The sequence below is a fragment of the Heterodontus francisci genome, chromosome 10, assembly GCF_036365525.1.
Source record: "Heterodontus francisci isolate sHetFra1 chromosome 10, sHetFra1.hap1, whole genome shotgun sequence".
Lineage (NCBI taxonomy): Eukaryota > Metazoa > Chordata > Chondrichthyes > Heterodontiformes > Heterodontidae > Heterodontus > Heterodontus francisci.
In genome coordinates this window covers 28,424,510-28,448,565 of record NC_090380.1, presented here as the reverse complement: position 1 = coordinate 28,448,565, position 24,056 = coordinate 28,424,510, and the positions used below count along the sequence as shown (strand labels likewise).

General features: G+C 41.1%; 1 protein-coding gene across 3 annotated transcripts in view; it reads left to right on the top strand.

Moving 5' to 3' along the window:
* LOC137374367 (integrator complex subunit 6-like) overlaps window positions 1-24,056 on the top strand; it is a 134,997-nt gene that overhangs the window by 25,393 nt on the left and 85,548 nt on the right. For all 3 annotated transcript variants that reach the window (XM_068040336.1, XM_068040335.1, XM_068040337.1), the window contains exons 4-5: window positions 14,187-14,276; window positions 20,618-20,801. In XM_068040336.1, the coding sequence (XP_067896437.1) occupies window positions 14,187-14,276; window positions 20,618-20,801 (274 nt within the window). The remainder of the gene's footprint in view (window positions 1-14,186; window positions 14,277-20,617; window positions 20,802-24,056) is intronic.

Sequence of the window (24,056 nt, the reverse complement as noted above, 5' to 3'; positions counted from 1 at the left end):
TCAAAGCCAATGAAGTACTTTTTTGATGTGTTGCCACTTGTGATTGGGACTGCATGAAAACCATTTTATATACATAAAGTCCCACAAACAGCAATGAGATAATGTGTTTTAATAATTTGAGGCATAAGTATTGGTCAAGACATCAGGGAAAATTTCCCTGCTTTGGATCCATGAAATAATGCCATGGGGTATTTTATAGCTGCCTGAGCGGGCAGACGTAGCTTTTGTTTAATGTCTCATCGGAAAGTTGGCACTATTGACATTGCAGCATTCCGTCAATAATGTAAGTCAAGATAGTGTGCAAAGTTTGTGGAATGGGGCTTGAACTCATGACCAACTGACTCAGGCAAAAATGCTACCATTAATCCAAGGGATTATTAAGATTATGCACCATATGTGTTTTATGCAAGTGTCGTAAGTAGAGTTCTATAAATAGCGACCAGTGGAATTTTAGCTCTTGTGGCAGAGAGAGTTGGGACATGATTTAGAAAGTAGATGAAATAGAAATGTAGTACTGATAACTAAAAGTTTCCTTGTTTTTAAAGTCTACAGCCCAGAGTATCAAAACTGAAAAGAAAATTGTTATTTTTTTGTTTGCTATTTTCCAAATTCCCCGTTGACTCTCCTTCCCTCTCATCTGCCATTGTACACTGTGTTTCCCTTGCTGAATGGTCAGATGACCTGTACAGTCATCTTGTTGATATTGTCCTGTGACTGGCTGCTGGGATGCATGCAGACTGATGTTTGCTTCCCCACAGGACAAGAAACAAGTGCCTCTCTGCAAGAGCCCAGTGAAGGTCGTCAGCTTGCTGTGTGGAAAATCATTCACAAACGTGCATCCTTTTTTGAGCGGTGAATTTGGGAGATTAATATACTGTACCCTTGGTCCACCAGTGAGAAATTGTGGGAGTCATTCAGACACTCCCACTCTGGGTTGCCTCTTTGCTCGCTCTGCTTAATTTTCAGGAAGGGAGTATAATATATTGACCTTATTCCACAGAAACCTAAGGTGAATAAAGAGCACTGTTAATACCTTGCTGCCTGGAGTGCAAAGCTGGAGTGATGGATTTGTAAGATTGGATTGAGTCTTATTTCACTGGATGAACAGTGAGAATTTGGTTATTGCAGGTATGCAAAGGAACTATGCAGCCGGCAAGATGTCACTTAGGTTTGTATGGAGAAACAAAATGGAACAAATGATGCGCTTTCTTTTCAGAAAAACAAAACTGCAGTAACTAATATTTGCAGGTCAGAAACTGGGACGGTTGAAAGCTGCTATTTGAGTAGAAAGGAAGTTTTAAAGGTCCACTGCCAACATTTGTGCTCCCAATTGTGCTTGACTTGTGTTTTAAGATATGTAATTTGAGCATGGCACATCTGCTTTAGTTTTTTTTTTTCCCAGTGATGTAACATACAATGCAGTTTATCAAAATGGTTTAGAGCATGCTAGGTAAGTGAATAATGCAGATAGCTGATCACATTAACTTCAGTGGCATTCAGCATGGATGCTGATTCACTGTATGATGAAATAATTAATCATGCTGAGTGGTTCAGTAGGCTAAGAGTGGGCTGTCAGATAACTTCTGCTGCTCTAAGTGCTAAACTCAACCTCAGCTTCATAGGTTTGGATTGAGTTGGTCAACCAGGCAGTTAAACTGAGTGACAGTTGCTTTAACCCGAGCTGCAGAAGGAAGCTCAGGTTAGCCAGCTTTAGTTGTGTTTTTTGCTGGACTCTGGATGGATATGAAGTCTATCTCCACTGCAGTAGCTTTCAAATAGAGGCCCCAGGACTGTCTCCTATTTGGATCAAGCCTCACTTGTGACCAGTTCCTAGTTGGACTTTATAAGTAAGCAATAAGGTAGTGAGATCTAGATTTTATTTCTTTCTACTTTTGGGTGGAAATACAGTTGAAAAAGATCTGTTGGCTGTTGTGGGATGAGATTAGAGAGGTCTAAATTTCTTAAGACAAGAGGAATAGGGAGAATGAAACACTTTCCATTTCAGACACTCAATGCACCAATCTGTCTCTGGTCAGGTTTTGCACAGCTAGGTGTCGAAGAAAGCTCATTTTACTCCGTGCCAGCATTGTACCATGGCTGCTATCTGAATATTCTATTGTAACTGCAAGGCGTCCTTTTCAATTTCCTACACCAACCATCCTTAGGCCTGTTTGCAACACACTCAATTGATGCCAAAACTGGGACAGTTTTATACTGAAGGCCCATGCTAACTGTAAATAGCTTGAAACTGCCCAAGTTCAGAATCATTTTATGCAACCCATTTACAGCCTGCAGACAGGAATATTTCATTTTAAGGTTGAGGTATAAGGCTGTATTGTACTGTTTTGTTTCGTATTTTCATTTTAATCTACAATTTTTTTCTGTTTCATTAATATATTCATTATTGTCGGGTAGGGTATTTAAAAAAAATTAAAAATTAAAGGACTCGGGGCCCAGGTCGGATTCGGCTGTTGTCGGGTCGGGCCTGGAACGGTTTTTAATTTTATACCCGAGCCAGGCTTTAGTAGACTGGTTAATTTCTCAACTTTTGGCCCTCACTCATTTTGGAATGCATGCAGGTGACCACCTGAGGAATCAGGCAAGTGGTTTGCTTTTAAGCTTCTGTTGTGGTGTCATGGCTGCTATAATATGGGTGAGGGGCTGCTTTCTTTTTGCCACTGCTTCTTGGTTATGCCCTTTATCTCAGTAGAAGACTTGCGATTTCCATATTTAGAAGTTGATATTAAAATGCTGCGTTCCAATTTTAACTTCAGTAAGGAAACAGATAGGCAACTGCTGTGAAACCTCCATTACCTGCCTTCATGATGCGGAACCTCCAGTGGCTATTGGAAACTGGCTGATAAATGAGTTTCCTACGTTTTGGTCTTGCACGCATGGTATACCAGTACTCTAGTTGAAGAAATGAAGGCAATGAATGCAATTGAAGAAAAAAAAATCTTTATTGAGCTAGAAAATGAGATGGACTGCAACTAGTGAAAGAAACTGCATTTGAGCAGTCTTGTGCAAGGCTGTGCCCTGCAAAACCCTGGTGCACAACATAAAGAGCTTCCACTACCAGCTTTTTTGAAAAGCTTTTCTTTTGTAATGTTGAAGAGTAAACTTGTTAGTGTGATTGAATTAAAATGATTTTGGCAGGTTATGAAAGAAACTGATGGTATCATATGCTGTGTTTCTACACTGTATTTTAAAAGCTTGCATAGTCCAGGGAGACTTGTATATAATATGTTTTGCAGGGGTCTTTGTTCACAAGAATTAAAGATCTCCATGTAGTGTATTCCTGATAATGCTATATTTGACCCTCTCCGAACTATCCTGAATTAATATTTATACCTGTACTGAATACCCTTTAATTAGTAATCAGCAGTTCCATCTGTGGTAATGGTCATCTTAAAGGAATAACTTTGTTAGCACTTTTAGGTAAATTGGCCATTAGCAATTGCCCCTAGTATAGGTAGTTGATAGGGAAATATAGGGACAGGCGGGGATGTGGTAGGTGTATGGAATTAGTGTAGGATTAGTATAAATGGGTGGTTGATGGTCGGCACATACTCGGTGGGCCGAAGGGCCTGTTTCAGTGCTGTATCTCTAAACTAAACTAAACTTTTGGCATGTAATCTGCCTCCCAACCAAGTCTTCTGAACTGAGGCATAATCTGATTTTACACTTTAAACCATGTTCAGTGGTCACTAAACTTGATTTTTCTACATATGAGCAAAGTGTCCCTGTCAGACCTGGTTATGATGAGATAAAATTCAATATTGCCACAGTAAAGAGTCTCCTAACAGCATTATATATTTTCAATTAATTTCTGAAATATGCCAGTACAGTTTACTCAGTTCAAAGTTTGTTTATTTCAAAGTATCTGATCAAAATATTATAGCATGAACTTCTCAGCTGTTATCTGTTAAATAATTCAGATTTTTAGGTAATTTAAGTGGAAAATATGACTTCTGCCAGGAATTTTAATGCTGAATAGAATCATTGGCTGTGTGAATTTTTTGGATTGGTAAAATGCGGTAGACCTAGCAGCTAAATGTGAGATTTTAGATGTTCTGAACAAGCACTTGTACTCGCTGTGTATGGACTGAATACTTTAATGTGCTTTTGATTTAATTGCCTTTCTGAAGTCTGCTTTTATTTCCTTATTTTCACTTGTGAACGTTCAGACTTGTACAGCAGTTATTGATTCTGTAGTTTCTATTAATGCTGCTCTGAAACTTGCCCCAAAGTGGTATTAGAATGAGTCACATTACTCTAAGTTTCTTCCTGAGAGGCTAGCCTCCTAGAGTGGGTGCCTAACTTGGCGTTTAAGGTGTTTGCAGTTCTAAGTAAGTGTTTAACTGCTCCCATTATGTTGGAAAAGTGTTTGGTGCCTTAGTACCTACAGCTGCTTTATGACCCTATTGACTGCTGCTTTTGCCTTATCTGCCACATAACGGAAAATTGACAAGTGCTTCAGTTACACACTGATGCTTAAATAGTGGGTCAGTGCATCAACTAACACTGATCCATGACAGTCAAGAAGGTCCTATGTTTGGATTTCTAGCCTGTGTTGATTTAGCTGATCACATCTATCGTAACAGTGAGTTGACTGAAAGCTGAAGAGGGTAAAAAAGGCCAAGATTCCAGGACATAATAACTATCTAGTGTTCCTTGCTCAAAAGTCAAGTATAGGTGAGGACAGGTTTGTGTTTGGTTCTGATGGCTGAATGGAAGTATAGTCCACTGGCATTGTTGTCTAGGCTTACTTATAAGAATGATTTCTTGGGAAAGATTTTTGGAGAGCTGCTGCTATCTGTGGAATCTCATTGCCCATTCATCAGTGTCCTCAAGAGAGGAGGGGTAACCAAAGAAATTGAAACAAGTTCAAAAACAAATAACTGCATTAACCTGTTGTTTATGATGTGCTCCAAATCCCTTGATTACTAAATTGTGATTCTTTATTACATTTCTGTATTTTATTACTGTATTTCATAAAAGATCAAGCTTGTCTTAAGTTATATGAACTCCTTGAATATTCCTCGATTTTGTTAAAACATGGAATTTTGCCATCATTTTTCAACAAGTTTGAATGTCGGTTTGTGATTTTGTTTAATCAGGAACACATCAGAGCTGGCTTTCTCTTTTTTACTCTTCCTGCACTATTATGAAATTGATTTACCCCAATATTTCCACCCTGTAAAGGCTCTGATTTAGTGAAGTATGGTATCTTGCCAAGTGGCTATTTTTCTGTGTGAATCCAAAAAAGTGTATTAGGATCTGATTTAAGTGTATGTATCGCAAGTGAACGTATTTCTTGTTATCGCCTGAAGTCCACACATGCATTTTCCAGAAGGGGCCGCTGGATAGCAGTTGGAGGTGTTTTTAAAAAATATTCCGTTGCACAGGGTTGCTCAGGGTCATGTAACACACTTAGCTACCACTCTAAATAAAAGTTTCCTCAACACAGACGAGGCATTGAGCCTAATGCCTTGTGATCTGTATAACTTAGTACTACACTGAATAGACCTGTTACCCACAAAGAAAAAAATAAGACTTGCATTTCTATAGCGCCTTTCACGACATCAGGATGTCCCAAAGTGCTTTACAGCCAATCAGTACTTTTGAAGTGTCACTGTTGTAATGTAGGAAACATTGCAGCCAATTTACGCACAGCAGCTCCCCCAAACAGCAATGTGATAATGACAAGATAATCTGTTTGAGTGAAGGTTGAGGGATAAATATTGGTCAGGACCCTGGGGATAACATCCCCAGTTCCTCTTCGAAATAGTGCTATGGGATCTCTTATGTCCACCTGAGAGGGTAGAAATGAGGCCTCAGTTTAACGTCTCATCCAAAAGACAGCACCTGTTAGTGCAGCACTCCCTCAGTACTGCACTGGAGTGTCAGCCTTTGATTTTTTGTGCTCAAGTCCTAGAGTGGGATTTGAACCCACAACCTTTCGACTCAGAGGTGAGTGCTACCAACTGAACCACAGCTGACACTAAGTTATCACAGAGCTTTGTAGATTCTCTTATCTCCTCCCCCCCCCCCCCCCCCCCCCCGCCACTCCCCTTGCATTTTTGGTAAAATTTCATAGATTTTCTATAGATCTCTTAACTAGTTAATCCTGGACCACAGACACAAAGCTGTAAAAGATCAATGAATAAACAGACAAAATTCCAAGTTTAAAGGAATGGAACACAATTTCCCAAGTCCTGGATCTAGCCAATTCCACAGGGACTGCCCTGTAAAGGATGGGCAAAAACAGACAGGGATTCCTCGAGCACAATACTGAAAGGAAAGGCATTTGTGGATTTCTAAAGTGGAATAATTCATGTTCCAGGTAGCCTGATTTAAGCCTTGGCTGTAGCATCCATCTTGGTGATATAGCCTTGACCAGTCTACTTTAACTGACTAATTGTACCATCCATTGAATTTGTTTTCTTCTTCACTCCTAGAGTTGTGACAATATGAAGAGTTTAGCACTCTTTCAGTTGAGCAATGGCTTAGTTAAAGTGAACTTAGAGAATTTTCATTCCTCATTCTGCATTTTGCACTATCTGACCCAAGTTTGATGTATTCTTGCGAATCTACATGTTGAGCAGGTGCATGGAAATATCCAACAAGTCTTGTTGTGTATAGTCTCTTCATCCCTCATTTCCTAAAGCCTCAGTATCTGTGCCATTGTGATAGTTTGTTTTCTCCTGCTTAAGGTGCTTTGCTCCTTGCATTGAACCTCTTACTGCCAATACAGTAAACTGTGTCCAGTCAGTCTACAGGAGTAGGTTGAAACAGTCAGACACTATCAAACATTCTGTTGATGTCTCTTTTCTGTTTGGACTTCATTGTTTCTTTTTCAGGTTTCAGATGCTGGGTGTTATCAAATGACAAGCTTCCAGAAAATAACACACTAGGCTGTTGCTACCAGTACAGGCATATAAATAAATTGAAAATAAGCTATGCTCAATTTTATGTGGTAACAGCAGCAACCAATTCTAAATTGTCCTGATCAGTGCTTTTCAAACTTTTCTGTGGGGAAAGGGGACAGCAACCCCTGCAAATATTGATGCGCTTCCAACGACCTCTTTATTTTAACTGTGTCAACCACCCAAAATAAAACAATGCAAGCACTGCATTTAGAAGAAAAACATCAATTTTGTTCCATGTTAATGCGTTTGCAAGTCAAATACAAATGACTTTGCAGAATGCTGGACTCCTCTTGTGTCAGTAGAGGCCAAATAAAGCAGACAAAATAAATGGACATGAGTATGCAAGGGGTTAATGTATTAGAGTTTGATAGACTGAACAGACTGTCCCAGCCAGGCTGTAATGAGGTATACCCATCACCACTAACCCACACAGTATTTTAAATACTGTGCAAAATACAATTGTTCATTGAAAATGACTGGTCCTGATCATTGTGTAAAATGCACAATGCCTAAATCTTACCTTGTGACTTGCCAGACTGCTCATGAAACATATTTTTTGATATTCATTTTTGGGACGTGGGCATCGCTGGCAAGGCGAGTATTTCCCCTCCCTAATTGTTCTTCAAGAATGGCTGCATTGATAGTTGCATTGTTCATAACATTGACAAACATATTAAGCTCAAGAACTCCAGAAGCTTCCAGTTAGATATTGCTGAGCATGAATAATTAATGCAAGGATACACCAGCAATTGCTCATCAACTGGTGCAACAGCCAATATTTTTGTTGCTTAGTGGTGAGAGTTCACTGGCACTGATAACTTGTTTTACATGAATGCTGTACCATTTAAAGGTATCTCAAAGGAAGCAAATATGAGCACAATCAGACAAGAATCCCCTGAGAGGCTTCTCAACTTCAAGTTGGAGGCATCACCCAAGACCGTTGTTATTGGGCATCCTTAGAGCTATACTTCAATGCTAATTAAAATAAAGTATTCCTATGAGGGATATTGGAAAGCTTCCCAAACCATAATTTGAAAACTTTTCCAAACAATTCTGGCATTGTACTCTGCCTTAACTATGGGGGATGGGTACCACATTTCCATTGAAGTGGATATGGTCCCCATCTGCTCTGTTAAAACATCAGAGGCCATCTTGGAGAGGAGGATTTGAGCACACTGAGGCAAGTATGGCATTTTCTCTTGGCTCTCAACTCCCTGAATAAGCCAGTGACTTGGCAAAATCAGTAGGAGCCATGCTCCCTACCATAGCTAAGTTTGCTATTGTCTATAGCTAGTGGGAACCCAAACAGCTGCCATATAGTTTTATAGTTTAGTGTTATCAGACATAATTTGGCACTGAACCACATAAGAGATTGGGACATGTGACCAGAAACTTGGTCAAAGTGTCTGAAAAGATAAGAGATTCAGGGAGAGAATTCCAGAGCTTACGACCTAGACAACTGAAAGCACGGCTGCCAATGAAGGGGTGAAGGAAATCAGGGTAGTACAAGAGGCCAGAATTGAAGGATCAGATTTCTCCAAGTTGTAGGCTAGAGGAGGGTACAGAAATGAGCAGGGCAAGGCCTTGGAGAGTTTTGAACATGAGAAAGAGCACTTTAAATTTGAGGTATTTCTGGACTTGGAGCTAATGTGAGCAGAGTGTTGATAGGTGAATGGTATTTGGTGGGAGTCAGGATACAAGCAGCTGAGCTTTGGCTGAACTGAAGTTTAGAGTGTGGAATATGGGAGGCCACCAAGAATGAACTACTTGAGCTTGGAGGAACCAAAAGCATTGATGAGAGTTTTAGTAGCACATGGATGGAGGCAAGGGTAGAGATGGGTGATATTACAGAGGTGGATGTAGGGAGTCTTGGTCACGAGGGGGTAGAGGGCTGGAAGCTAAGCTCAGGGTCAAATAGAACCCCGAAGTTATGAACAGTGGTGCAGTTTCACAGTGGCCAGGGAGAGGGATGGAATCAGTGGTGAGGGAACAGTTTGTGCTGGGACTGAAGCTAATGATTGGCCAAAGGTTCTTGCTGGGATTCTTCCATCCATCATTGCCACCTCCATACTTGCATCAATAACTTTCACAAAGGCCTTTAATAATCCATGGAGATATCAAGCCATGAAGACCCAATAATGAAATTATCAAACAGATTACTTTTCGGGACCCTCCAATAATCCATGGAGTTAGGCTGGATTATTTGTTGGGACCCTATCATGGAAAATATACAACACAAAAGTGCAATTTATTCACGAAGGAAATTGTTGGTTTGTCCCTGAAAGTTGAAATGGCTATTTTCAGGGATACTGCAGTAATGTTCAGAGTAGGATGAGTATTGAACAAAAGGAGGTGTCTTATTTAAAGATAAGCAACAATGGGGATCGTAAGGATTATAGGAAGTAGTGAAGGAAGGCAAAAAGGAGAATGTGGTGTTTTACAAAACAAACTCTTGCCAGGCTAATCTCAAAGGGTTTAATACGTACACCAAGGAGAGTGCTAGAGTAAGTGGGCCCTTCTGGAAACAGCTTTCATCAGGACACTGGTAAATGCTAAGGAAATGGTCGGATATGGCAGAATGCTAAATTGGTTTACTTTGATCTTTGCAGTGGAGAAATACACAATACTAGAGATATAGGAAAGGCCTCAAGTTGGTCAGGATAAATTTTCAGGGATTAATATACATAGAAGAATTAATAGATAAACCAATGGGATTGAAACCTTGGATCATTTCCACTGGGGGCTGTGAAAAGAAATAAGTGAGGCAAGGGGTATCTCAATGTTGTAAAGCTTGCTGTCTTTGGGAATAGTACTAGAGGATTGAGTGGTAAATATTACACTTTTCCTTTTAAAACAAAAAGGAAGTGACAGTGGGATTGAATTTAATGTCAATAGTGGCATTGTTAGATTTGGAAAGGAAAAAATGCAGGGCTTTGGGAAAAGAGCAGGGGAATGGAACAAATTGCCCACCTCATTCAAGGCTGACGCAGACATGATGAACTGAATGGTCTTGTGTGCTTTATGATTCTATATACTGACCTTGCCGAAAGTACAGCGATGTGATAATCCTCTGGAGATGAGGTTACGGGATGATCTGATTCAGATGTTGAAAATAATGAAGGGAATTGACAAAGTGGGGGTTGATTATTCCCTCTACTAGGAGAGTCCAGAACATAAAAACAAAGTGCTGGAAATACTCAGGTCAGGCAGCATCTGTGGAGAGAGAAATAAAGTTAACATTTCGGGTCTGTGATCTTTCATCTGAACTCCACACCAGAATATAAATGGCGGTATCATTAGATTTAAGTTTTAGTGAGCTAAAAGTCAATTCAGGAAAAAGCATTTTTACACAGAAAATTGTGAGCATTTGAAACATGCAGCTGCAGTGGATCACAGCCACAAAGTCAGTTGAAGTGTGAGGAATTTGTCTCTTGGGAAGTGATGGTGTTGAGGAATTATTGGAGATGGGAGAGGAAATTCTGGATTTAAAAGCTGCCATGTCTAACAAAATGGCAGAGCAAACTGAGTTGAACCCTAAGCATTTTCCTCGTTCTTGATATTCTTTGACCAAAAGATAGCTGCTCTCCACCTCCTCCACCCTCCCACCTGCAAATTTACATTATACTACATTGATAGCTTTTGCGGCAGTCTAATTTGTTTGGAATGGCTTCCTGCCTGGGCTTTCATTACACAGTTCACTCATTTAGTGAGCCAGCTGCACTGATCAGCAATTTATTGAAAAATAATCACCTTTAAGTACTCCTATTCAACTGGTAATTTACATGAGCGCCAAAGCATATTTTGGTGGTACTGTATTTACACTTCTAATGAGGGTGGATGCCTGCTTTCTTTCCTGTTTGTTTATTTTTTTTACAGAATATCAGTCTTGGTGGTTTTCTTGCTTCCAGGCCTTTGACACCGCTGCTTTTTCCTGCTACCCTGGACTACCTATCCTGATTCATCTCTTACTGATTGGGAGATGCTGCTTGGCTATTGAGTGCTTTCCATGGATTAGGGCTGTATGTTTGGTGTTTGAGCATGTAGCACTGCTACAGCACTGTACAAATAGCACTAATTTAGATGTTATGTAGCAGTTGACCTACAGTCCTGACCAACTGATTGAAATAATTTATATGGGAGTATTTAAATTGAAAGGATTTCTAGTTTTCTTGTACCTTTCTGTACCCTTACTAAGCTTTTGTGTTTCCCTGTACCTCCTTTGAGCAAGTACTTTGCTTGATTTATTCATTCTCTGGTGCTGAGCTGAACTTTCAAACCCATATCCTTTCCATCGCAAGGACTGCCTGCTTTCACCTATGTAAAATCACCCGTCTCCACCCCTGACTCACCCCATCTACTGCTCAGACCTTCATCCATGCTTTGATTATCTCGAGCCTTTGCTATTCTAATGCTGTTCTGGGTGGCCAACCATCCTCCACCCTTCATAAACTTGAGGTTATCCAAACTCTGCTGCCCACATAACTTGCACCAAGTCCTGTACACCCATCACCTTGGTGCTCGCTGACCTACACTGATTCCCAGTCTACTAAAATTCTCATCTTTTTTTTCAAATCCCTCTGTGGCCTCACCTCTCCCGACCTCTATAACCTTTCGCAATCCCACAATTCTAAACTGTGGATGATTTCTTGCATCCGCCCCATTTCCTTTGCCCCACCATTGGCAGCCATGCCTTCAACCATTTACACCCAAGCTGTGGAATTCCCTCAACACTTCTCCCACCTCTCTTTAAGAACTTCTCTAAAGCCTATGTTTTTAGTCATCCCTTCTAATATCCTCTTTCTTTGGCTTGGTGTCAATTGATGCCTGATTATGCTCCTCTGACGGGCTTTGGGACGTTATTGTATGTTAAAGGCATTCTATAAATGCAAGTTAACGTCTATTATACTGTTATGTGGGACACATTTAATGTTAATCTTGCACCACTGGCCAAGAAGTTTTTAACATCCTAGATATGGTCAATTGAAATCTTTCATTGCGCACAGATTTGGTTTGGCAACACAACTGTGAAGTACAAAATACCACAATACAGCCAAATATGAACAAAGACACAAATTTATTGATGTATGAAAAGTGGGCAGTGCTGTGAAAATTGATCCCCAAGACATCCGTAAAGACCCTAGAATCCCATGTAGTAAAAGGGAATTTGATTTATTTGGATATTGCAGGTAAGTAGCATTAGTCAGAAGCTTACTTCTCATCAATTGTGTAAGATAGCACCATCGAAGGCATTCCCAGATATAAATAACCCAACCTGTCGAGAATGCCAACAGTGCAGATTGTGATTTTCTGGGTCTTCTATCTTCCATCATGTTAATTGTCTATTCTTTAGTTTTCTAATACACTGTCACGACATAAATAGCTTAATAATGCACCCACTCAAGTACACAGAGCTAGTGCTCTGGCAGTTTCCAGTCTGTCTGCACCCAGTTGTGTGCACTTTAAATATAACTAATGTTGAAACAGAATTAAACACTCTGATCTCTTGTTAAATTATTTCCTGTTTTGAATACCGTTGCCTTTTCCGTCCTTTCAAATGTTTTCAGTAACCTTTTCATTTTAAAGAGATTACGGGAAAAAATTCAGAAAGGATGGTTAGAATAATTGAAGATGGATCAATCTTTTTTTTGAAGGAATTTGATAGTTACTTGAAAAAGAGGGCTATTGAAGAGTTTGGGAGTTAGGAGAGTAGGATGAGGCCAGCTTGCTCAAATGAAGACGAACAGCAGCATAGACTTGATGGACGAAATAGCTCTGAGCTAAACATTCTTTTTGCTGTTACCTTTTCTTTAAAAAGAACAAATGCATGTTTAGAATGTAAAATCACTGCCTTGCTTTTGATATCTGCAGCTTGCACTCTTCGAAATCATTTTAAGTTCCATTTGAGCCATATCCTTTTCACTTCTATATATGTCAGAGGGGATGCTGGGCATTGCCCTACATTTTCTCTGAGCCTGCATTCTGCAGAGTGCAATTTTAGTTCCAGCCAGAATCCAGAGAAGTTGGAGGAGAGCATTTGAGTGTACACCAGGCACCATCTTCACAAAAGGTTGGAACCTGAGGATTCCAAATCCAAGTGACTTACTTTTGCCAACTAGATGCATAACTGTTGGTTTCACAGCTGTTAAATTTTTTGACTGATCCTAACCATGGTGTTAATTGACTGAACCATGAAGGTGAAGTTCAACACATCTCTGGACTGGAGATCTCACTCTAGTTGATTTTTAGGAAGGAGTTTCACATTAGGGTCAGTTTCCGAAATAGTGTGAATGGGGCGATCATCAGCATGTTTTCTTACTGCTTGTCTGACCTTGCGACATTGGCTATGAGCATGTTTTTGGCAGCTGTGGCTTTTCTAAGCTAATGTCAGCTATATCCATCTGAAGCTGGTTGAGTTTTTTTGCTGAGGTAGAAGAAGAGGGGTTCAGCAGGCTAAGAACTGCTAGAATTTGTAAACAATTAACAAAAATTCCAATTGTCAGGCAGCAGATTAATCCTGTCTTGTCCTTCATAGAAGCTTTCTTTCAAATGAAGAAAAATATTATGTCACTTGTCGCGTTTGCTCCGCCTGTGCTGGATATTAAACAGTTCAGGCATGATCACAGGTATCCTGATGAATATTATTGTTACAGGTCCTAGTTTTTTCCTTACCTAATTATTAAAATATGTCCAAAGGTGCAGCATTTTTTAATTAACCTACTTGAAAGGTAAAGATTGTGACCAGTCATATCTCCAGAAATTAATCTGAATAGCTGACACATGCAGAGGCATATTCAAGAGGAATTACTTTTACAAGACTGATTTATTTGTGTTATATTTTCAACCCTCAAGGATTTTGCTGATCCTTTGAAAAATGTTCTATTCCTCGCACCCCACCAAAAAATAAATTGGTTAAAGTTATTTTATTGATCATTGTCTTTCCCGTATTCCTCAAATATATGATCTTTCTTTCCCAAGGGAAGTGCTGTGAAATTAGGATATTCAGTATCAGTTTGATTAATTGTATTTGCATCTTGTTTTGCCTCTCAGTTTTAGTTAAGATTTAATGTCTAAACTTGTTGACTTAGTGCCATTGCTCATTGTTTAAAAAAAAAAGTAAAAATATTCCTTTCTCTGCTCTCCCAATTTAATGGCTAGCTTGGAATTTGTAGTAGCTGAGATGCTGGTAGGAACATCAATATCAGCGTGTAGCTTTTCTAAAATATGCATTACCTTCCTCCTTGGATTTTTTTTCAGGGGAGAAATCCTTTCTTTCTGGAACCATCAATCATCGTTACAATTACTGATGGGAACAAATTGACAAACAATAGTGGTATACAGGATGAAGTAAGTTGTTTTTGTCAATGTTCATATCAATTTCTATTAAATGAGAATAGATTTTTCCCTTGTGCTTATGCTCTTGTCCCTGGAGTGTTGTTTTGATTACCTCAATGGCTGGGGATCTATATTCAATCCAGTGAATTTAGAGTCAGCTAATTGTTGAACTCTTTTTTTTAGCAAATTCTCAACGTACATTTTATGTCATTTACATCCAATTTTTGTATCATGCAGTAAAAACTTATAGGTTTCTTTTCTGAAGATTGGAAATAGATTTGATAATTGCCCTGCTGACTTGCATGAAAATCAGTAAAATATGTTGAGATTTAAATGTCTGGGCTAGGAAGAGGGCGTATCTGTGGATGTGGAGCAGATTTTGGAACCTGAGAGATTAATGTGAAAGATGAAAAATGCATCAATGTTCCTGTGATTAACAGTACCAGTGAAGGTATTGAAAAGAGACATGATACCACAGTCAGATCAGATAATTGGAAGGCCATGAATTCAATTAATAAATCTGGAATTAAATGCCAGTCTAATGAATGCCATGAAATCATTGTCGATTGTTGTAAAAACCCATCTGGTTCACTAATGTCCTTTTGGGAAGGAAATCTGTTGTCCTTACCTGGTCTGGCCTACATGTGTCTCCAGACCCACAGCAAAGTGGTTGACTCTCAAAAATGCCCTCTGAAATGGGCTAGCAAGCCACTCTGTTGTATCTAATCAAGGGCAGTGAGGGATGGGCAGTAAATGCTGGCCTAGCCAGTGACGCCCACATCCCATGAATGAATAAAAAAAACTGAAAGTAATTTACTTAGTATGTAGAGTGTATGGTACATCTAATATTTCCTGTCTGTGACTTTGTATTTTCATGTTTCTGTCTACACTTGTCAACTTTATGCCATTATATCCACATTTATAATTGGAATTGCCTATGTAAACTTGTTTAGATTGATCACCAACTTCCTATAGTTTGTTAGCTCAAAATCTGCCATATCTTCCTCTGATAAATTTCTGATGCCTAACACAAGTGTTTAAACTAGGGGTGTTAAGCATTCAATCCATAGGAAAGTTTCATCAGACCCATGATATTCTGCACCTCAGGTTGTTAAGTATCCCGGAATAGGAGACACATGTCAGGGTGGAACTTAAAATTTTGCACAGCAGCAGCACCACCCCCAAGAGACCCCAGGGCGTCGGTGGGGGGGGGGGGGGGGGTGGTGGTGGGAGGGGGTTCATGACATTGGGAGTTGGGGGAGTGGGTTTGTGAAATTTTTGGGGTGGAGCAGGGGGTTTGAAAGATTGGGAGTCATTGCAATTTGCTGGCTAGTAACTAACATATTGCTGTTCTCTTTAAGATTCTGTCAGCTGGAAATCCAGTACTTCTGAAGGTGTCTCATGAAGATAGTTGGTTTTCTGTGCTGAGTCAGGCCTCCCAACTGCATAATTCTATTGCCTTGTTAGGAACAATACAGTTAGGAAGATCACCCACAATATTGCGTGCCAGGCATGCTAAGGTGATTGGTGATCCTCCCAAGAACTTTGGGATCAAGGCTGAAAGTACCAGCTATACAGATAACTGGAAGCTGTGTTTTTGTTTTGCTTTGTTTTGAATTCTGCTTAGAAATGAGCTGCATTTCAAGTGCATCAAGCCACCTGCTATCTTCAGCGACAAGTGACAATATCTGTCCTGCTTGTCCTCCAAGCAGAACACTTCATTGTGTTGCACCTGTCTTGGACCACACTAACCTCGACAAGTTTCAATACCTATTTCTCTTCCTGCAAGAACGAATTGACAAAAAGTGTTGTCTGGTGCTTTGCTCTCATTCAGAGGGGTTCTGCGGGCTGCCTTGTACCCACTGCGACAAGAACCATCTGGGTCCATCCCAGGGTGTTGGAGAGATTCACACCATGCCTTTACACAGCTAATCCTCCCTGCCTCCCATTCCTGACAAATCCAACCATTCTGGACGGTAGTCCAGGATGCCATATGCGCCAGCTAGTCTTTCTTTGTATGCCCTTAAATCCACCCTGTTCCCTACTGTGCTTGCTTGTGGGGGAGGAGGGGGGTGGTGGGGGGGGAGGTGGGAAAGGAATCAAATAGTGCCCCAAAAGGGAGACTGGCACATTCTCACTGCTACCAGGGAAGAGTCCTTCCTTTTACTGAGTCCACAAATGTGGAGAAAACATTAAATGGGTTATTTGACCATTGGATGGCTTATTTTGACCTACACTTCAGACTTGGTGGGGCTGATGGGGGGCATCCCTGAATGTTTGGTATTCCTCCTTGATTGAGTCATTCCTATGAACTGTGCAGTACTCTGCTATGGTGGGAAGAGCCATGCTGGATCAGCACTCTTTTCCTCCCTGTCCTCATCCCACAGGTTCCAGAAGATTGGTCACTCAACACAACTGCACTCGTAGGCAATGCATGATGGCATGCAGCAGCTTTGTTCACTTACCCCCGCCCCCCCCCCCCCCCCCCCACCAGTCTGTGGCAAATGAAAATGCTATTATTGTCCTGTGTGATGTTGGTTGGTTATCCAACTGTCAAATGAATCATGGCATCTACAATGTCATGTCAACCATTAGCATTTGAGTTGGTGGGGAAAAATCCATTTTGGTTTTAAATGCTTTTTGAGATAAACTTATTAATGAACAAGTTGACTAAAATATACCTGGAGAAAATAGCAGTTTGTCACATTGAGGCCAGTTCTTATTTCTTGTTCAAAGGAAGCAGGAACTGGTTTCTCCCTTCCTGCTGTTTCCACTAAAATCCCATCCTTCACTTTCCCAAACCCCAACATTGCGATTTAACTGTATAAGTGACGAGATATGATTATGCACCAATTCTGACAGCACAAATCAGGTTTTGATTTGGCTTAGCACTACCAGCTTTTGATCAACCTATTGTAAACAAAATAGTGTGCCCTAATTTGAAACATAATATCACTTGTGGTCTTGGGCTGAATAATAGATCTGTCTAACCTTGGAGGACTGTTCTGTTGGGTAGTTGGTTTACGTATGACACAGGACATCCGAAGTCGTGTAATTGATGTAAGGTTAACTGTTGTGTGTCCATAGAAGGAGCTATCTGCTGTCCAGAGTTAAGAATTCTGGAAGCTTGTAAACAAAACAAGGGTGAGGGATCTAGCCATCTAAATAGGAATGAAACAGAAAACAACCCTCCTCATGAACACCATGGGCCTCTTTCACACCTCTTTAGCTTAAAACCCCATATGCATTTGCTGTTTTTTTTTAAACAGAAAATGAACTCACCTTCCCCTTAATTGAAAGCACAGTGAGTAAAAGTGAACAGAATTTAAATTAAAAATGTACCTCTATTTTGCGCTGTTGTCAAATAATGTTTCAGCTATCTCAGACTTCATCCTTGTATGTAAATTTTTAATATATATATATATATATATATATATGGAAATGCGAAACTGTATTTTTTGCCCCTCTCTCTCACTTGGGGGTTGTAACAATGAAACCCCTTATGTGAACTGGATACTGTAATCTCGCGTGTGCCTTTTGTGCATTTCTTTTCACATCCAAAAGACGGGCTGATTGGAACACCAATTATAAATCAGCAAACTGATGTACGAGGTTCCCGCTCCCGTTTGCCACCTTACTGATGGTTCTTGACTTTAGGATTTTATAAAGGACAAATTGCACAGACATAGGTTGGGCTGAACCACAAATTTGTTTATTTAAAAAAACAAAAACCCTCCTAACACCCTGTTACAAAGACCTCAAAACTAATTTAAAGGACACCACAAGACACCTTGATTGGTTAGTCTGATTTAAATCCCTCCACGATTTAACCTCGGCGCTCTCCCAAGCACACAAGTCACCACGACTTATAAAATAAACCATTTCGAAAAAACCACAGGCAAAACCCCATGTTTCTGCCCCAAATTCACTCAATTCAAAACCCAAACCCTCCCAGGATTTGGTTGCTACACTTAAAATTGTTTAAAACTCTCGGCCCCAAATACCCCTTGGATTTGGCTGATTACTTACAATCCTCAATGTGGTTGGTCTTTCCGGTGAGAATTGTAGGTCCACGAGCCAGGTTGACCATTCCAGAACCCACCCCCTCTCCTCGACTGCAATGCCAAACCCTTCGATCTTGTCATTTTATGATGATCCTCATTGAAATATCATGGTCACATCTCCTGAAGCCATCCTGCTGGATGGTCAGCACTTAGCACCTTTTAATCCTTTTCCTCTGTCATCTGCCTGAACCAGACAGATCCTTTTAGTCAGCAGACGTGGTCTCCTCAGACTACTAGAAAAGATTGGATGCCCACCAAAGCTACTAAAAATCATCACCTCATTCCATGACAATATGAAAGGCACAATTCAACATGGTGGCTCCTCATCAGACCCCTTTCCTGTCCTGAGTGGCGTGAAACAGGGCTGTGTTCTCGCACCCACACCTTTTGGGATTTTCTTCTCCCTGCTGCTTTCACATGCGTTCAAGTCCTCGGAAGAAGGAATTTTCCTCCACACAAGATCAGGGGGCAGGTTGTTCAACATTGCCCGTCTAAGAGCGAAGTCCAAAGTACGGAAAGTCCTCATCAGGGAACTCCACTTTGCTGACAATGCTGCTTTAACATCTCACACTCAAGAGTGCCTGCAGTGTTTCATCAACAGGTTTGCGGCTGCCTGCAATGAATTTGGCCTAACCATCAGCCTCAAGTAAACGAACATCATGGGGCAGGACGTCAGAAATGCTCCATCCATCAATATTGGCGACCACGCTCTGGAAGTGGTTCAAGAGTTCACCTACCTAGGCTCAACTATCACCAGTAACCTGTATCTAGATGCAGAAATCAACAAGCGCATGGGAAAGGCTTCCACTGCTATGTCCAGACTGGCCAAGAGAGTGTGGGAAAATGGCGCACTGACACGGAACACAAAGGTCCGAGTGTATCAAGCCTGTGTCCTCAGTACCTTGCTCTATGGCAGCGAGGCCTGGACAACGTATGTCAGCCAAGAGCGACGTCTCAATTCATTCCATCTTCGCTGCCTCCGGAGAATACTTGGCATCAGGTGGCAGGACCGTATCTCCAACACAGAAGTCCTCGAGGCGGCCAACATCCCCAGTTTATACACACTACTGAGTCAGCGGCGCTTGAGATGGCTTGGCCATGTGAGCCACATGGAAGATGGCAGGATCCCCAAAGACACATTGTACAGCGAGCTCGGCACTGGTATCAGACCCACCAGCCGTCCATGTCTCCGCTTTAAAGACGTCTGCAAACGCGACATGAAGTCCTGTGACATTGATCACAAGTCGTGGGAGTCAGTTGCCAGCGTTCGCCAGAGCTTGCGGGCAGCCATAAAGGCGGGGTTAAAGTGTGGCGAGTCGAAGAGACTTAGCAGTTGGCAGGAAAAAAGACAGAGGCGCAAGGGAAGAGCCAACTGTGTAACAGCCCCGACAATCAAATTTTTCTGCAGCACCTGTGGAAGAGTCTGCCACTCTAGATTTGGCCTTTATAGCCACTCCAGGCGCTGCTCCACACACCACTGACCACCTCCAGGCGCTTACCCATTGTCTCTCGAGACAAGGAGGCCAAAGAAAAGAAAGATTTCACTGACCGAGAACAATGAACTCCACCAAGGTGAGGTAATCCAGGCTCCAAAACTAATATCCATGAAAGAGATTTCTCTCCTATCTTGACAGGAGTGAATGCTATGTTCTGGGGCCAGTTAGTTGTAACAATGGCCTCCCCAATCACTTAACATGATGGCAGTTATCCTGTGTCACTGTTATAATGTCCCAAATTCCAGTCATTTAACAGTATCAGTTCTGTTGTGATGTTTGAAAATTGACTCATCGGAATGCAGCCTGCCTCTGTGTGCTTTGTGTTGAGGTTTGGCTCTTATTCACAGTACTAGTACCCGTGGGGGTTGAGCTTCCTTTCCCAAACTCCGCAAAGTCCAGTTGGTGGGGGTGGGGGGGAGGAATTCCGGTCCCACACTGATCAGTATTGGCTCTTCTCCATCCACCTCCTTCACCCTCTGCTTGCTGTCCACCTCAGGGATGCTGAAGCAGTTCGTCTGCCACCCTGGCCATGAGGGGCTGACTTAGCACAGGTTTGCATCTCATTGGTCTGCATGGCTCGATACTACACCACGAAGTCAATGTAGTTAATTTTTTTTTAAATAATTGCTAATGGAGAGCTTGGAATCGCTTGACTTAACTGTAACTTAATTGTGTTTGGTATTTCCATAATTGTATAAATTATTGAAAAGTTGACAATTTAGAGAGAAATGAAGAAATTTGTACTACCAAATTAGTAAAATACTAAGTATGCGGTTTCTTTTCACAATTCCAGCTCCACCTACCGCTCAATTCTCCCTTGCCAGGGAGTGAATTAACCAAGGAGCCATTTCGATGGGATCAGCGACTGTTTTCCCTCGTCTTGCGTCTTCCTGGATTGATGCCTCTTGAAGCAGAGCAATTGGGTAGTGTGCCATCTGATGAATCTGCCATTACACCCATGTGTGAGGTTACAGGAGGTGAGATCAAAATGGTATATAGTTGAAATTTTGAATGGACCATCTTTTTTGAAATATATTTTTTGCTTCATTTGTTTAACTAAAATTAGCCATGACACAAATGCTGGCCCCTTGCTTTACATGTCAGCAGACCCTGATCTTTGTACTCCTGCGTCATTTTGTGCAGTGTGCCTATTGACTTCACTGTGTCAGCCAATGAGTTGGAGGAGGGTAGGACTCAAAGTCTGCAAGCTGCAAAGCAGACTAAGTCTGGATGTTCAAAATAGGCTGTTTAAATAATGCACGAGAGCAAAAACTTTACAGTCTATTTTAAAAGTGTTTACAAAATACAATAAACAGAATGTATGGTTGAAAATGCAATAACGTCTCCTGATAAAAGCAGGGTGATTTTGCCAGTAAAATGCAGTGAGTAAAGAATAATTAAGTACACGTTATGTGTGTAAAATCAGTCTGTCACTTGCAGCAGTGGGGTCTCCAGACATGATTGACGGGTTAATTACCCAAATATCTCCAAAAAAAAACTGGTTGGACCACAGGATTACAATTTTAATTTGATCTCCAGGCTCAAATGGCTAGTGCATAATTCTAGCTTTGTTCTTGCAGTTTGACATCTTCTCAAGTTTCGATTTGGATTACTGTCTTGTAATCCACTCCTACCCTTATAGTGTCCTTATGCTTTAGCTGTGTGCAGTTATGTTGCTGTTTCTTATAATGCTCTGCTCACCACTTTATTTCCTTCCATATTCCCTTCGCAACCATTTTGTCTTAAACTGGGTTAGTTTTGCAACAGGGAGTGGAAACTTTATTGAGTATACTTTCTTGTTGTGGCTAGTGAAAAATCCAGCCATTCAAAAGATGCAATTGTCAAATGCTCATGCAGGTTATCCAGCTCATGTTTGTAACACAATGTACATGACTCCAAGTTTAACAGACTAAGAACACTAATTGAGACATCTATCCCTTTGGAGATCTGAGCAAAATGAATTAGTTAATAAATAACCTTGACAAGTAAAGGGATGTGCCCATTTCTTTTTTTTGATTAGTTTCCATAGTATTGCTAAGGGTGCAGTTCTTGCACTTCTGGAACCACTTCTGCCTGTCACACTGGCGTCAGCATTGGCCAATGTTTCCAGCTGGGCTGCTGTCTCGCTTAGGAACAAAACAGAAGTTCAGAATGAGAAGTGATGCAGCCCACCGAAATTAATCCCTCTGGTATCCATTATATTACTCACCTGTTTGTGCTTTTGCCAATTCACCCTGAGTGAAGAATTTTTCCCAATAGGTACTTTAAATTTATTTCTCATGAACTTGAACTTATATCCTCTATTCATCCTTTCCTGGTCTACCTTGAAATATTACCTTATCAAAAGTGTAATATTTTATAATAGTGTCAACCGTGGCTCATTGGCAGCATTCTCCTCTGAGTCGTTAGCTTTTGGGTTCAAGCTCCACTCCAGAGACATGAGCCACACAATCCAGGCTGATTCTGATTGTGGACTACTGAAGGAATGCAGTGTTCTCAGAGATGCCGTCCTTTGGATGAGATGTTAAACAGAGGCCCTGTGTACCCTCACAGGTGGAAGTAAAAGATTCCATGGCACTGTTTTAAAGGTGAGCATGAGAATTCTCCCCAGTGTCCTGATCAATATTTATCGATCAATATTTATCGCTCAATCAGCATCCCGAAAACAAATTATCTGCTCGTTATCAAATTGCTGTTTGTGGACTTTACTGTGTGTGAATTGGCTGCCACATTTCCTACATTACAAAATGATTTCATTTGCTCTAAAATACTTTGGGATGTCCTGAGGTCTCTGTACTGTCTCCGTCACTAACTTTTGGGGTGTGGTGAACAGAGTTGATCAAACTTCCTCCAGTTCAAGTCTGACCATTGCTTCATCCAGCCCCAGCATCATCTCCAGGGATTTGTATACTCGTATGGTGATCCAAACCAGCACTCTGTCTGTTTTCTTCATTGCACCACCAGCTGAGGATGAGTATTATTCCGAGGACAATTTCAGATTCTCTTGAAATTTCAGTACCCATCATTCTATGTTTCTGATGTACATTTTTTGACAGAGAAATAATCATATGTTTTTGGTGCATCTCACCTATCATATATTTAATGGCAAGTTTTGTTTATATATTTCCTTGAGGATAAACATCCCAAGCCTTTTCAAAATGGGCATGTGCAAAATGAATGCCAAACTTGGAAAGCTGAAAGTAGGAGGGGCAATCAAAAGGTTGGTTTAATGGTTAGGTTTTGAAGAGGTTACCTTCAGGAGCTGGGAGGGCTGGAACTGGACCTGCGAGGAAGCAGTTAGACCCAGAAGAGAATAAATACAACACCAGGCTCAGGACCTGCACTTATCTTCGGGAGCTGAGAGAGCTGGAGGTGGACCTGAAAGGGAGCACCTCTTCAGGAGTTGGTGCGTACTGACTGAATTTACAAAACATTTCAGTGATATCACAGGAAATCTGTAAGGTGATTGGTTGGTGAGTAACTGCTGTTAGGGAGTATCTAAACAGCTAGGTTAGTACACTACTGTTATGGTGTGTGTGTAAATAGCTACAAATTAGAAATTTTAGTTTAGTTTAGAGATACAGAACTGAAACAGGCCCTTCGGCCCACCGAGTCTGTGCCGACCATCAACCACCCATTTATACTAATCCTACACTAATTCCATATTCCTACCACATCCCCACCTGTCCCTATATTTCCCTACCACCTACCTATACTAGGGGCAATTGCTAATGGCTAATTTACCTATCAGCCTGCAAGTCTTTGGCTTGTGGGAGGAAACCGGAGCACCCGGAGAAAACCCACGCAGACACAGGGAGAACTTGCAAACTCCACACAGACAGTACCCAGAATTGAACCCAGGTCGCTGGAGCTGTGAGGCTGCGGTGCTAACCACTGTGCCACTGTCCTGCGTCATTTTGTGCAGTGTGCCTATTGACTTCACTGTGTCAGCCAATGAGTTGGAGGAGGGTAGGACTCAAAGTCTGCAAGCTGCAAAGCAGACTAAGTCTGGATGTTCAAAATAGGCTGTTTAAATAATGCACGAGAGCAAAAACTTTACAGTCTATTTTAAAAGTGTTTACAAAATACAATAAACAGAATGTATGGTTGAAAATGCAATAACGTCTCCTGATAAAAGCAGGGTGATTTTGCCAGTAAAATGCAGTGAGTAAAGAATAATTAAGTACACGTTATGTGTGTAAAATCAGTCTGTCACTTGCAGCAGTGGGGTC